We start from the raw sequence: 16,234 nt of genomic DNA, 5'->3' as shown, positions 1-16,234 counted from the left end.
TTCTTTTTTCATAACAAAGTAATCAAACTTATAACTACTATCTGTATATTAATGTAAAGGAAACAAATGTAGTGTTATATACACTACACCACTAATATTTACATACATTAATGGAGAAAGTCAAATGTGGAAACACCTCTGAACTTAGAAGTCTGCCAGTTACGAGCTCTATGTACATAGACCCTTCTGTGTCTTTCAGGAAGTGGAAGAATTACGTAAATCGTAATCAGCATGCAAATATTAGATATTTAACTGGAGCAGTCAGTACTACATCCCCGATCTCTCACTTACTGAGAGATAATGAATTCTTTATTTCCAGTAAAGGCAAGTTTTGTTCCTTTGAATCGTAATTATTGAGATCCAGTGATGTTCAAGGCCCCATGCTAGGATTATGAATAGACAGCTCTTTGCTTCCATAAATTTATATCCCAAAAGAAAAGCAAATAATGCTTTGCAAATACCATGATGATAGGAATTGTCATAAGCAAGTTACAGATAAGGTACTATGAAGCCTCAGAAATTATAATTATTACCTTCAATGGTAATGACTGGAGAAAGCTTGGCACGCACACTCTGACATGAAGGACAGGTATTTGATTTGCAAAAATAAGGCAAGGGATATTCTAAAGGGAATAAAGATCAAAAGGAATGCTATGGCTCTACTACAGGCACTTTGGGCAAGTCCCTCTAATTACAGTAAAGGGTACTGAAGAAATAAAATTAATTAAAATAAAATTAGAAATAACATAAATAGGAAAAAATAGCTAGTAATAAAGTATAAATTAACAAAGCCTTATTTGCAACCTAAAGATTTTAAATTAAGGGTTAATTTTAATTAGCCAAATACAAGGGTATTCTACAATGAAACTGCATGTTTTTGAAATTAGAGAACATAACGTACTATACTAAAATACAATTGATTAGAATTTATGAGTAAAAAAGTCAGAACTACTGTTGCATCAAATTCCCACAAAATGGCTTCTTGAGGTAAAAATAATACCCACTGTTGCATAAATGCCTTCCATGTGCTAGGAAGTACACCAAATCCTTTGCATGTGTTACTTTTACCATTTATTCCTTACAATATATGAAATGTATGCAATCTCCCTTTTAGAAAGAAAAAAGCCTAGGTAGATAGTAGGTAACTTGCTAATAAGTGCAAAAGGTAGGAATATGGGCCAGTATGACCCACAGCTTGGCCTCTTAACTATGCATTACTGCATCCCAAAGTAATACGGTTTCCAAGGAGTACAGAAACCTTACAGAACCAAAATAAAAGCATGTATTTTTTAAAAAAAATCAGATTTTGCCCTTTCGTTTTAAATTCAAAGCTTGGGCAATACAAGCCCTCTTTTTTTAAGCAGCAGAAACATAAGTTTTCACATGAACTCAATTTAACTGCTAGTTAATGAGTAAAACCTAAACTTTAGTCCAGGTGTTGCCCACACACTCTGCAGTCTCAAAAACTGGAGATGAAAATGCTGTAACATTTACAAACAGGTTGCTCTGAATTTGTTTCCCTACAAATACCTTGTAATTCTGCGTTGCAGCTGGTAGAAGCATTTCTAATGCACATTATGCCACATTCTTTGCCATATTTTTAGGTACTAGTTGGTCTGACTTTGATTTATTGAAGTACAGAGGCAGACAGCCTCCAGCTTATGAGAAGCGCCCTACAAAGGCACGGATGTTACCGCACTGTGACTCAACCACTGCCTTATAGTTCTAGTTTTGCAAAATTAATATTGTAAAATACAAGCAATGGGCATATGTTCTAATTCCTAGGGCCTGGGCCTCAGAGCCTCCAGCTTAGCCCAGGGCAGTGCGTAGAGGAAGGAGGTATTCCTGGAGGTTAGAAACACGCCGACGCCCCTTCCCAATACAAAAACTACCACCCCACCAAACGGTCCCAGACGGTTCAGAAAGGTCAGAAGCTACTTCCACCCCTTTCCGTGGCTGTTTCCGCCTTCAATTTCACTTCCGGGGAGGGCACTTCCGGGCCCTCAGCCTTAAGGGGCGGGAGTTAAAGAGGAGTCGGAAGTGGCACCAGCACTTCCGGTACGGAAAGCTCGCTGCTGCCCCAACCTGGCTTGACAGGCGCGGTCTCTGCAAGTGGCTCTCAGCCCTTTCTGCTTCTTCCTGCCTCACCTTCCAATTCGTTTGCCGCCGCCGTCCCGCAGCTGCTGTTTCCGGAGTTGCCCCTTCCCCATGTTCCGGGGCAGGAGTCCGCAAAGCGAAGATCCGCCCGCCGGTTCCCCATCATGTCCGAACTGACTAAGGAGCTGATGGAGCTGGTGTGGGGCACCAAGAGCAGCCCCGGTCTCTCGGACACCATTTTCTGCCGCTGGACGCAAGGTACCGTGGCGGGGCTCTCTCACTTGCAGCCGCTGCTTCCTTTGCCCTGCGAGAGTCCGCCTGTGACGCCTCTCGCTCCAGCCCCTCGCGTGCCCCGCTCTCTGCCCCAGTCGCTGTGCTCAGCGCTGAAGCTGGACTTTCTAGACACGCCCTGCCTTGCCTTGGTGGGGAGAGTTTGAGTAGGAGAATGGTTACAGCTGCCACTAAATACCCGCAGCGCCTTTTCCATCCTCCGGGCTGCCCTTTGGCTGGGGAGGAGGAGAGGGTGGCCCCTTGCTGGGTTGCAGGGCGTGACACGGAAGATGCGCCCCGTGCCTCGGTGTCACTTTCTCAAGGGGTGCTGTGGCCTTCCGCATCTTTACCCCCTAACAGAGCTCTGTATTGGTGGTGGTTGGTCTATTTTTGGTGAGAAGGAGAGACGTCCACGGGAAAGTCCAAGTGGCTAATTCCAAAAAGCAGTTTTTCGTTTGTATTGCCATTATGTGGTTAGGCGTGGTACTCTGTGTATAAACCCTGTTACTTGCTAAAAAGTGTACTCTTGGCCCAAAGTATCCTCGTTTTTGATATGGTTTATTATCTGTCACGGTTAAAGAAGGAATATGGATCATAGTACTTCCTCGGCCGGTATACTTGTAACCCAGACAGGATTTTTACTTATATAAAGAGTCTTAGTACAAATAATAATGAAATAAAATAAGCATTTATTGAATTCTTGCACTGTAAAAGGCTGGGCGCTTTATACTAGTAACTATCCCTAATTCTTAAGTTTCGATAGGCAAACAACTGACACGTTCCTAAAGGTGACTTAGGAAAGATGAGGTTAAAAGCATAACCTTGAGTCAGAAGGATCAATAATTTATGTATGTAAAACACTATTATTATTAAAACGTCTATTTAGGAAACACCTGTTCCCGGAATAGATTGGGCGGAATTTTGGCATAGTAAATATAAACCCTTATTTCAAAACGTGTATTTTGTAACAAAAATTCAGGATTTACGTAATCTCTCCCTCCCTCCCTCATGTTTGTTTTAAGAGCTGGTAAAATTACAATTATGATGTATTGTAAGTTGGGATATTTAGTCCCTCACTGTTGCTTTGCAGACGAAAAAAGTTAGTTGTAAAGGTAAATGACTGGGCCAAAGTTGCACAAATTGATAGAACTGGGAGTGGATTCCAGGTCTCTTGATTCCTAATATACCTGTTTTCGTTATCTTCCTTTGAGTTTCCAAACCCTACATGTAATGACTTGGGCTCTTTTTTTTCACATTCAATTATGTCGGTTACCTAATCTTGGGCATCTTAGAGGAAGATTTTATTTTAACACTTCCCACTTTGACTTACTTACTGTAATAGTAAGCAGCTCTAAAATACTGTGAAAGACTAAGAAAAAATTTACTTCCATTGTAATCAGTTAACATTTATTAAACATTTTACAAAGTAGAATAAGATAATATTCAGCCCTGTTTATATTTATACTGTAATGCAAATACAAGGAAGATTCAGGGTGGCAGTTCTAGTAATAGTTAAGAGCACAGTCTTTGGAATAGATGTACTTGGGTTCAGGTTCATGCGATTTAGCTTATTTAAGCTTCAGTTTCCTTCTCTGTAAAGTACAGATAATAGACCTTACAGAGTTGTTGTGAGGATTAGAGGCCATGTAAATAATTTAGGCGCTTAGCACACTATCTGATGTATAGTGAACACTCAGTATATGGTAACTGTTTTTATATTATTTTTAAAAGTGTTTAATTGTACACTACGCCAAATTCACTCTTTGGCTTTTTCCTGACAATTACAGTAAGCTGTTTATTTGATGGATAATCATTATTCTAAATAGAACTTTATAATGACTTATTAGAATGCTCTGTCACCTTTAATCGTGCAGAAATTCTTTAACAGGATTAGTTCCGTCAGTACCATTTCAAAATAAAGGATTTCTTTCTTTCTTTTTTTCGTTTACAGAGTGCAGTTAGTTATATTTTGGATATGTAGCTCTTCAAGGCCTTACACTGATTAGGATTTTAAGGCAACCAAACATATATTTTTGAAGTTATCACCTCTGAATCAGAGGGGTCCTGTTACTGGTTTTGGTATGTTAACTGTTGTATTCATTTGTTTGTTCTTTGAGGCCACTGGTAAATATTGCTGTGGCAGTCCTTTGGGATTGTGGGAACAGGCACAAGACACTGCTTTGCTGCATTACTAACGTGACATCAACTCTGGCTTTATTTCATAGTCTGTGATCGTGTCTTCAATTGACAACTGCAGTCTCATTAGTTTTCTGGAAGCAAGATACAGGTGTAAGATGTTTGGCATGAATATTTATACAATTATGTCTAGAGATATTTCATCTATGAAATTATATTGATTGATCAAGTTAAATTCTTTTGATATGGTTGTTAAAACAATAAGCTGCAGGAGTGGCACATAGTTGTTTTTAATTGGCTTGACATTTTTAGATAATTCTCTTCTACAAATCCCTGTTCGTTTTTAAAAATGTGGGGGTTTTTTTTCTTCTTCTTCTTTTTTTGGGCCGTTTTAATTTTAAAGGCAATAAGCCATGTAATTTAAGGGCTTAAAGTTGGCAGGGTTTTATTTTAACTTGAAAATTTATTCTTCTCTCTGCTTTCCTCCTGCTCAATTGCCCATAGTACTTTTTAAAGAATAGCATATAATTTTCACTTGCTTAGCTCATTAACACTATTTATCCTCCCCTCTTCCCACAAACTACACCAGTGTTCCAAGCTCTTACAGTTGAGAGTCAGTAGGATGGGAGGGAAGACAAACAGTAAACATAACGTAGCATAAATTACACATGTACAATAAATAGTTTGAAGATGAGGAAATACGGAGTTCTGGGTGGGGTGTCCTGGTCAGGCCTCATTTTAAGATGAGATTTGAACAAACACATGGAGTCACTCAGCTAGTCATGCAGAAGTCGGAAGAAAGAGTGCTCCAGGCAGAACAAATGGTAGTTATAAAAAACTTCACAGAAAATACGCTTGGTCTGTTCAAGGACCAAGAAGGAAGTTAGTGTGGCAGGAGGGGGAATAAAGGAAAAGGAGAGTGATAAAAGATGATACAAGAAATGAAATGGCCCAAATCATATAAAGCTTTCTAGGCCATTAGAAGGACTTTCTCATCTTATACATGAAATGGGAGTCCTTCGAAGGTTTGAAGCAAAGGAGGGATACCACTTGACAAGTTTTTAAAGGATTGATCTGCCTGCTGTGTTTGAGGATAGACTGTAGTGGACTGGGACAGCAAGACCAGATAAGACACAATTGCAGCAGTCCAGGGGAGAAAAGATGCTATCATGGACTACAGTAGTGGTAGTGGAGATGGTGAGAAGCGGACAGAGTGACCACAACCAAACAGAACCAAAATAAGAATCAGCTAGACCTAACAGAAGTAGTATTTCTTGTATAAATAAAAACATTTTGACTTATTTGGAATTTATTTTCTTTTCAATATTGATTGCTTAGCTCAGTGTTTGGCAAACTTCTTTAAAGGGTGAGTGGCCTTTTTATTGCCTCTCAGCTCATTAATGCTATTGCAGCAAAAGCAGCCATGGTTAGTATGGGTGTGGCTGCATTCTGAAACATGAAAGCAGATGAGGGTTGTAGTTTGCTGACACCTGAGGGAGAGCGTAAACTCTTATAAGCCATTTTTCCTTCTTCCAATTATTTTCCTTCTTCCAGTTATTTTATTGTTTCTCCTAAAGACTAGTCAGAGAGAGATTTATTTTTGCTATTTGTGGCAGTACAGTGGGTGGGGTTTTTTTTTTTTCTTTTTCCCCAGGGGAAGAGGGCCGTGTAGGTGTAGTTGATTGAAATTAGAGCGTTGGGCTTTCAGTGTAGCACAATTTTTGTTACATAATATGAACAAAAATGAGATTTAACAAATAACTTAGGAAAATTGAGGAATCCATTAAAATATAAATATAAAATATATTAGGAGTTAATACAATTGGGTTACTTTAAGGTTTAAAGGCGTGTTTGGGTATTTATGTTAATGTGATTTACTGTTTTATCAAAGTAATAAAATGACACACCAGCATCATTAATTTTTCTTCCAAAGTGAAGCTAATACTGTGGATCACATCATTTCAAAGATTTTTTGTTGTTTTTGGAAGTTTTTAACATTCCCTTATATATTTTTTTCCTTTCTTCAACATACCTAAATTATAATTTGCCTAACAACCAATATTTCTTAATTCATAATTGGTAAGCATATACGACAAAATTAATTCCTTGGTACTTTGAATATATAATTTGTTTTATTCAAATACTTCAAAGTGTCTGTGATAATATCTTATAATTGTACTATATTTTACAGCTTTTGAAAATCTTACCTAATCTTTGCAACAACCCTGAAAGATAGGAAAGAACAAATGTAGTTATCCTCATTTTTTAAGATGTGAAGTCCAGTTGAGATATTTGACTCAGCCAGGATGTCAAACTAAGTCTTTCTATAGCCTTGTTTACATGGAAGGTTAGAATTGTAGAAGGTATAGTTGTCAAAATGGTGTGCAAAATGTGTATATGTATAGTAAGTAATATGAAAACAAGAGATTGAAAAATTGCGATGAGGTTCATGGATCAGGTTTACCCTGGTTCTGAGCTATAAAATGTGAAAATGAGAAAGACTTTTCTGTGATCTGTAGTACAAAATTGTCTACGTAGGATTAGGTGTTTTAAGATGGATAATTTCAGACTTAATCAGGAAAAACAGCCATTTATGGTAAGTTAAGTCCTTTTAAAACTAGGAAATAATTTGAGTATGAGAACTCTTGACAAGAAAAGTAATGCTATGTCCTGAGAAATTCAAACTTAAGTAAAACCTTATTATAAAAAGAGAAGTCTACTTAGCATAGTCCTGTTTTAGGATAGAATACTTAATTTTCATTTAGCTGACTTTATTTCATTTTGGCTCTACTAGCCTTTGTCCATTATCAGTTAACACACTGGAATTAAACAGAATTTAGCATGAAGCATAACTGCTTAGAATTCACTCCATGGGCTTCTAATATTCAAAGTGCAAAAGCAACTCACTGTAACGCAATTCCAACTGAAAGCCCCACCCGTGGATAATTGAGTTACATGATTTCAATTTTTAAGGAAGGCAAGATCCATTACTAATTCACACTTTAATTTCATACACGAAAAGTTTAGCAGATCTTAATTTCGCCTCTGCACTTGGGTACAACACTAGGGGACCTTTCCTTATTCTCAGTAGGAGAAGAGCTGGCCAAACAGTGAAGATTTCATTTCTTGTTCCTAGGTTGGACCTTAAATTTGGTTGTTTTAACATAACCAGAAACCTTAGTTTTCACTTTCTTATTAAATTTGTTACATGCATCTTCTCTATTCCAGTTCTCCATTTGTCCTATTTTTGATCTCCCAGGGTGCCGTGTATTGCTGGAGAAAATTGTGTCCAGCACCAATACAAATGTAGTTAAATCTTAGCTGAGCCCTCAGTGCTTCACTTAGTTCTTTCCTTATGTTTTTCGGAATTAACACTTTTCTCAATTCTGTACCCTTCTCATTCCTCTCACTCTCAATATAACACCTGTTCACTTTTTCATTTTTCCTCATATGTTTAACTTAAAAGCCTTCTAAAAATTACTTCTTCTCCTAGGCCAGTGGCTCTCAAGTTTTTGGAACTCAGGTCCCCATTACAGTGTTAAAAATGATTGAGGACTTCAACTTAAAAAATTTAAAACTTAGTGAGACTCTTGGCATTGTTTTACATTTTTGCAAATCTCTTTAATGTTTATCATATTAGAAGACAGCTGGATTCCTACATTTGCTTCTCCAGTCTGTGGCAATATATTATTTTGGTTGAAGTGGATGCAGAAAATCTGGCCTCACATATGCAATTGGAAAAGGCATAAGAAGTATGGTAGTAGCCTTTTCAGATAATTACGCATAATCTTCTTTAATACCACATCAAAACTTGACATGTCAGAGTATTGTAGCGATTAGTTGCAATACGAAATCTAAAACCAAATCGTGTAACTTTTCATCCTCTGTTAAATTGAAATCCATTGGTCTGTCTTGCAGTTTGAATAGATGTCTTACCTCTGCATTAATTTATAGCAGTATACATCAGTGATTTGGAAATTATCAGTCTACTGGCTTATGACAATCTTCCAAATGTTAATGTATGTCATTATACCATACCAGAAGTCACTTTTGTTTCTGTTACCAGTGATCTCCTCAGAACAATCTGTAAACATTGAGAAGTTGTCAGACTCACAGTAGTGGACACAAGTGTTCCAAGCTACTGCTTGAAAGCTCGAAATTTTATCACTGGCTATTTTCCTTGAAATGTCAAGCTCGCTTATTTTTGAGAAAATGTCAGCCAGACACTCAAGTCTGAATAATTGTAGCTTATTAGTAGTTATACTAGGTAAAAGCAGCACTCCATTAAAAAAAAAAAAAAAGGTAGCTAGTTCAGCTTGCAATTAGAAAAAAATTACACATATACCTTTCCTTGAGATAACTTTTGACCATCATACCCAGTATGATGTGCTTTATGGTAGCAGATGTGCTTTATGGGTAGCTTCCATTTTGTCCCACAGAATATATATATATATATATATATATATATATATTTTTTTTTTATGAAGTATTTATTGATCGTTCTTGGGTGTTTCTCAGAGAGGGGGATATGGCAGGGTCATAGGATAATAGTGGAGAGAAGGTCAGGAGATAAACACATGAACAAAGGTCTCTGGTTTTCTTAGGCAGAGGTCCCTGCGGCCTTCTGCAGTGTTTGTGCCCCTGGGTACTTGAGATTAGGGAGTGGTGATGACTCTTAAAGAGCATGCTGCCTTCAAGCACCTGTTTAACAAAGCACATCTTGGACCGCCCTTAATCCATTTAACCCTGAGTTGACACAGCACATGTTTCAGAGAGCACAGGGCTGGGGGAAAGGCCATAGATCAACAGCATCCCAAGGCAGAAGAATTTGTCCTAGTCAGAACAAAATGGAGTCTCCTATGCCCACCCCTTTCTACACAGACACAGCAACAATCTGATCTCTCCTTCCTTTCCCCACACTTCCCCCCCCTTCCTTTCAACAAAACCGCCATCGTCCTCATGGCCCGCTCCCGATGGTCGCTGTCTCTTCGGAGCTGTTGGGTACACCTCCCAGACAGGGCGGCCGGGCAGAGGCGCTCCTCACCTCCCAGACGGGGCGGCCGGGCAGAGGCGCTCCTCACCTCCCAGACGGGACGGCCGGGCAGAGGTGTTCCTCTCCTCCCAGACGGGGCAGCCGGGCAGAGGTGCTCCTCACTTCCTCCCAGACGGGGTGACGGCCGGGCAGAGGCACTCCTCACCTCCCAGACGGGGCGGCCGGGCAGAGGCGCTCCTCACTTCCCAGACTGGGCGGCCGGGCAGAGGCGCTCCTCACTTCCCAGACAGTGTGGCGGCCGGGCAGAGGCGCTCCTCCCTTCCCAGATGGGGCAGCCAGGCAGAGGCGCTCCTCACTTCCTCCCAGACGGGGTGGCGGCCAGGCAGAGGCGCTCCTCACTTCCCAGAGGGGGCGGCCGGGCAGAGGTGCTCCTCACTTCCTCCCAGACGGGGTGGCGGCCGGGCAGAGGCACTCCTCACCTCCCAGACGGGGCGGCCGGGCAGAGGTGCTCCTCATCTCCCAGACGGGGCAGCCGGGCAGAGGTGCTCCTCACTTCCTCCCAGACGGGGTGACGGCCGGGCAGAGGCACTCCTCACCTCCCAGACGGGGCGGCCGGGCAGAGGCGCTCCTCACCTCCCAGACGGGGCGGCCGGGCAGAGGCGCTCCTCACCTCCCAGACGGAGTGGCCAGGCAGAGGCGCTCCTCACTTCCCATATGGGGTGGCGGCCGGGCAGAGGCGCTCCTCACTTCCCAGACGGGGCAGCCGGGCAGAGGCGCTCCTCACTTCCTCCCAGACGGGGTGGCGGCCAGGCAGAGGCGCTCCTCACCTCCCAGACGGGGCGGCCGGGCAGAGGTGCTCCTCATCTCCCAGACGGGGCGGCCGGGCAGAGGTGCTCCTCATCTCCCAGACGGGGCAGCCGGGCAGAGGTGCTCCTCATCTCCCAGACAGGGCAGCCGGGCAGAGGTGCTCCTCACTTCCTCCCAGACGGGGTGACGGCCGGGCAGAGGCGCTCCTCACCTCCCAGACGGGGCGGCCGGGCAGAGGTGCTCCTCATCTCCCAGACGGGGCAGCCGGGCATAAGTGCTCCTCACTTCCTCCCAGACGGGGTGGCAGCCGGGCAGAGGCACTCCTCACCTCCCAGACGGGGCGGCCGGGCAGAGGCGCTCCTCACTTCCTCCCAGACGGGGTGGCGGCCAGGCAGAGGCGCTCCTCACTTCCCAGACGGGGTGGCCGGGCAGAGGCGCTCCTCACTTCCCAGACGGGGTGGCCAGGCAGAGGCACTCCTCACCTCCCAGACGGGGCGGCCGGGCAGAGGCGCTCCTCACTTCCCATACGGGGTGGCAGCCGGGCAGAGGCGCTCCTCACTTCCTCCCAGACGGGGTGGCGGCCGGGCAGAGGCGCTCCTCACTTCCCAGACGGGGCGGCCGGGCAGAGGTGCTCCTCACTTCCTCCCAGACGGGGTGGCGGCCGGGCAGAGGCGCTCCTCACCTCCCAGACGGGGTGGCCGGGCAGAGGCGCTCCTCCCTTCCCAGACGGAGTGGCCAGGGAGAGGCGCTCCTCACCTCCCAGAGTGGGCGGCCGGGCAGAGGCGCTCCTCACTTCCCATAGGGGGTGGCAGCTGGGCAGAGGCGCTCCTCACTTCCCAGATGGAGCAGCTGGGCAGAGGTGCTCCTCACTTCCTCCCAGACGGGGTGGCGGCCAGGCAGAGGCGCTCCTCACCTCCCAGACGGGGCGGCCGGGCAGAGGCGCTCCTTACTTCCCATAGGGGGTGGCAGCCAGGCAGAGGCGCTCCTCACTTCCCAGATGGGGCAGCTGGGCAGAGGTGCTCCTCACTTCCTCCCAGACGGGGTGGCGGCCAGGCAGAGGCGCTCCTCACCTCCCAGACGGGGCGGCCGGGCAGAGGCACTCCTCACCTCCCAGACGGGGCGGCTGGGCAGAGGCGCTCCTCACCTCCCAGAAGGGGCGGCTGGGCAGAGGCGCTCCTCACTTCCCATATGGGGTGGCAGCCGGGCAGAGGCGCTCCTCTCTTCCCAGATGGGGTGGCGGCCAGGCAGAGGCGCTCCTCACTTCCCAGATGGGGCAGCCGGGCAGAGGCGCTCCTCACTTCCTCCCAGACGGGGTGGCGGCCAGGCAGAGGCGCTCCTCACCTCCCAGACGGGGTGGCAGCCGGGCAGAGGCGCTCCTCACTTCCCAGATGGGGCAGCCGGGCAGAGGCGCTCCTCACTTCCTCCCAGACGGGGTGGCGGCCGGGCAGAGGCGCTCCTCACTTCCCAGATGGGGCGGCCGGGCGGAGGTGCTCCTCACTTCCTCCCAGACGGGGTGGCGGCCGGGCAGAGGCGCTCCTCACCTCCCAGACGGGGTGGCCGGGCAGAGGCGCTCCTCCCTTCCCAGACGGAGTGGCCAGGGAGAGGCGCTCCTCACCTCCCAGAGTGGGCGGCTGGGCAGAGGCGCTCCTCACTTCCCATAGGGGGTGGCAGCGGGGCAGAGGCGCTCCTCACTTCCCAGATGGGGCAGCTGGGCAGAGGTGCTCCTCACTTCCTCCCAGACGGGGTGGCGGCCAGGCAGAGGCGCTCCTCACTTCCCAGACGGGGCGGCCGGGCAGAGGCGCTCCTCACCTCCCAGACGGGGCGGCTGGGCAGAGGCGCTCCTCACCTCCCAGAAGGGGCGGCTGGGCAGAGGCGCTCCTCACTTCCCATATGGGGTGGCAGCCGGGCAGAGGCGCTCCTCTCTTCCCAGATGGGGTGGCGGCCAGGCAGAGGCGCTCCTCACTTCCCAGATGGGGCAACTGGGCAGAGGCGCTCCTCACTTCCTCCCAGACGGGGTGGCGGCCAGGCAGAGGCGCTCCTCACCTCCCAGACGGGGCGGCCGGGCAGAGGTGCTCCTCACTTCCCATACGGGGTGGCGGCCGGGCAGAGGCGCTCCTCACTTCCCAGATGGGGCAGCCGGGCAGAGGCGCTCCTCACTTCCTCCCAGACGGGGTGGCGGCCGGGCAGAGGCGCTCCTCACTTCCCAGACGGGGCGGCCGGGCAGAGGTGCTCCTCACTTCCTCCCAGACGGGGTGGCGGCCGGGCAGAGGCGCTCCTCACCTCCCAGACGGGGTGGCCGGGCAGAGGCGCTCCTCCCTTCCCAGACGGAGTGGCCAGGGAGAGGCGCTCCTCACCTCCCAGAGTGGGCGGCCGGGCAGAGTCGCTCCTCACTTCCCATAGGGGGTGGCAGCCGGGCAGAGGCGCTCCTCACTTCCCAGATGGGGCAGCTGGGCAGAGGTGCTCCTCACTTCCTCCCAGACGGGGTGGCGGCCAGGCAGAGGCGCTCCTCACCTCCCAGACGGGGCGGCCGGGCAGAGGCACTCCTCACTTCCCATAGGGGGTGGCAGCCGGGCAGAGGCGCTCCTCACTTCCCAGATGGGGCAGCTGGGCAGAGGTGCTCCTCACTTCCTCCCAGACAGGGTGGCGGCCAGGCAGAGGCGCTCCTCACCTCCCAGACGGGGCGGCCGGGCAGAGGCACTCCTCACCTCCCAGACGGGGCGGCTGGGCAGAGGCGCTCCTCACCTCCCAGAAGGGGCGGCTGGGCAGAGGCGCTCCTCACTTCCCATATGGGGTGGCAGCCGGGCAGAGGCGCTCCTCTCTTCCCAGATGGGGTGGCGGCCAGGCAGAGGCGCTCCTCACTTCCCAGATGGGGCAACCGGGCAGAGGCGCTCCTCACTTCCTCCCAGACGGGGTGGCGGCCAGGCAGAGGCGCTCCTCACCTCCCAGACGGGGCGGCTGGGCAGAGGTGCTCCTCATCTCCCAGACGGGGCAGCTGGGCAGAGGCGCTCCTCACTTCCTCCCAGACGGGGTGGCAGCCGGGCAGAGGCGCTCCTCACATCCCAGACGATGGGCGGCCGGGCAGAGGCGCTCCTCACTTCCCATATAGGGCGGCTGGGCAGAGGGGCTCCTCACATCCCAGACGATGGGCGGCCAGGCAGAGATGCTCCTCACTTCCTAGACGGGTGGCGGCGGGGCAGAGGCTGTAATCTTAGCACTTTAAGAGGCCAAGGCAGGAGGCTGGTAGGTGGAGGTTGCAGCGAGCCGAGATCACACCGCTGCACTCCAGCCTGAGCACCATTGAGCATTGAGTTAGCGAGACTCCGTCTGCAATCCCAGCACCTCGGGAGGCCAAGGCAGGCAGATCACTCGAGGCCAGGAGCTGGAGACCAGCCCGGTCAACACGGTGAAACCCCATCTCCACCAAAAATACAAAAACCATTCAGGCGTGGCGGCACGCGCCTGCAATCCCAGGCACTCGGCAGGCCGAGGCAGGAGAGTCACAGGAGCCCAAGGCAGGGAGGTTGCAGCGAGCCGAGATCATGGCAGTACAGTCCAGCTTCGATAACAGCGGGAGACCGAAAAAAGAAGGAGAGGGAGACCGAAGAAAGGGGAGGGAGGGGGAGGGGGAGGGGAGGGGGAGGGGGAGGGCACAGAATATATTTTTAAAAGGACATTGTATTCAAGATAAAGATATAATAAAATTCGTAATTTTGACTGCAGCAGTAAGTGTGTTCTTAAATTGACTCTGTAGTTGTGTGAGGGCATGGGGGTGTTTTTTAGGACAGTGACCACTAGGACAGCTTGATGTTACTGTCTTGATGTGTGCTAAGGAACCAGAAATGTAATACACCATAGCTTTTTTACCATCACTGTGAATGTCAACACAGCGAAAGGGGCAAATCATGTCTTAGTTTTATCATGTAAATAATTGTAACTTCCAGTGGGCCCCCTGAAAGGTCTCTAGGACTTCCGGGGTTATCTGTGGACCACCTTTAAAAGTCTTTCTCAGCTGTTTTTCAGGACTTGGAGACCTTAAACTTCCTCTTTTCCATATAATCATTCTTTACCTTTTCTAAGTCATGCCCTTCAGTTGACACAATTAATAATTCTTTATCCAACTACTCTTCAAGCTATCATTCTTTTTTCCCTTCTGCCAAACTTAAATATAGTTGTCTGTTGGTGTCCAAGGGGTAGTGGGTTCAAGGATCACCCTGCAGATACCAAAATCCACAGACGCTCTGCAGTATTTGCATATAACCTACACACAACTTCCCCTGCACTTTAAATCATCTCTAGATTACTTACGATACCTAACACACTGTAAATGCTATGTAAATAGTTGTTACATTGTATTGTTTAGGGAATGATATGAAGAAGAAAGTCTGTACATGTTTAGCACAGACCCAACCATCCTTTTTTTCCCACCCTCAAATATTTTCCATTTGTGTTTGGTTGAATCTGTGGTCGCCAAACCTATGGATATGGATGGCCAACTGTAGTTTGGTTTTACTCTTTCTTTTTCTAATTCGAGTTACACTTCAACCTTTTAAAATTTGGCTACCCTCCCCAGTGCTGTAAATTTATATTTTTAGTATTCCCAATGACATGATTAATCTAGTTTTTTAATTTATATCTTTATTCAGCAGCATTTGTAATAGTTGACTACTCTTTGCTTCTGATTTTTCCTTTCTAGGAGCTCAGTTAATGTGCTTTTCTCTTATCCTCATGTTTATCAGTCTCCTTTGCTGACTCAGCCTCTGCTCACTTTCTAAAGTTCCCAACTTCATTATTTTTGTTCTGCAAGTTCTCATTCACTTTAACTGACATGTTTAAGATGATTGAAATTGCTGCCTCTAATCCTAAGTCCTGCGCTGAACTACACACTTATATCTCCGATTTCTACAAGTTGCCAAATGGTTATCTCACATTTTTGAGACTGAACTTGGTATTCCTAGAAACAAACACTGCCATTATCTTCCGTGCCAAAATGTCAACAAGCATTAGTTGAGCAATAGCCACAGTATGATGTCAACATTACTGTGGGAAAACAGTGACCAGTAACATAGATACGACACCGGTCAGGCAAGGCAGATGATTAACAAGTAAACAAACAATAACTACAGATTATGATAAGTACTGGTTGTGCTGGGGGATGACAGGAGAGACTACTTAGGTTTATAAGGAAATATCCCTATGAGGAATTAACACCTAAACTGAGACCTGAAAAATAAGGATTTATCTATATGGAGAGTAGAGGAAAGAGAATTTTCATGTAGAGAGAACAGTGAGCATTGAGGCTACAGGTAAAGTTTCTGGGATGTTCTGAGGACCTAAGGTCACAGTAGATAATGACTGTAAATGTAAACAGAGTCAGCTGGATTGATGGATCATACAGTGTCTTCTAGACCACAAAAAGTTTGGGTTTATTTTAATTGCAGTGAGAAGCCATTGAAATGTTTTAAGCAGGCTGTGTCAAAATCTGATTTCCATTTCTAAAATATTCTTCTGGCAACTGTATGGTGAATAGTTGGGGACTGGACAGGAGGGAGGAAGGAATAGGGAAACGTGGTTGGAAACTCTTGACAGTATTTAAGGTCAAAGATTATAGCAGTTTGAACTATAAGGTGGACTGGAGATGGGATGGAAATGAACACGATAAAGATGCGTTTTGAAGCCTTGAAGCAGGCAGACCTTATCTTAGGGTGAAACCTATAGATAAGTTTGAGTTTTCCAGACAAATGGTTAGCAGGTGTATTAAGCAGAAGAAACATTTACAAGGGGTAAGAGACATAGAGAAAATGAAATATCTCAGGACCTGAAAGAAAATGTGCCCAGAGTCCAAAAGGGAGAATGGCAAAGGGTGAAGAGGGAGATGCAGGCAGAAGCCAGATAGTACAGGACCATGTTAAGGGACTTAGACTCTGTCTATGT

General features: G+C 47.0%; 1 protein-coding gene across 2 annotated transcripts in view; it reads left to right on the top strand.

Annotated features, from left to right (window-relative positions):
• Window positions 1-1,997: 1,997 nt before the first annotated feature.
• Window positions 1,998-16,234, top strand: part of MINDY3 (MINDY lysine 48 deubiquitinase 3) — a 94,242-nt gene continuing 80,005 nt past the window's right edge. Inside the window, exon 1 of one of the 2 annotated variants that reach the window (XM_054435296.2) lies at window positions 1,998-2,355. In XM_054435296.2, coding sequence (XP_054291271.1) covers window positions 2,262-2,355 — 94 coding nt within the window. In that variant the 5' untranslated portion in view covers window positions 1,998-2,261. The remainder of the gene's footprint in view (window positions 2,356-16,234) is intronic. The other variant, XR_010127395.1, reaches the window with a different exon arrangement.

The sequence above is a fragment of the Pongo pygmaeus genome, chromosome 8 (assembly GCF_028885625.2).
Source record: "Pongo pygmaeus isolate AG05252 chromosome 8, NHGRI_mPonPyg2-v2.0_pri, whole genome shotgun sequence".
Taxonomy (NCBI): Eukaryota; Metazoa; Chordata; class Mammalia; order Primates; family Hominidae; genus Pongo; species Pongo pygmaeus.
This window is presented reverse-complemented; position numbering and strand designations above follow the sequence as displayed.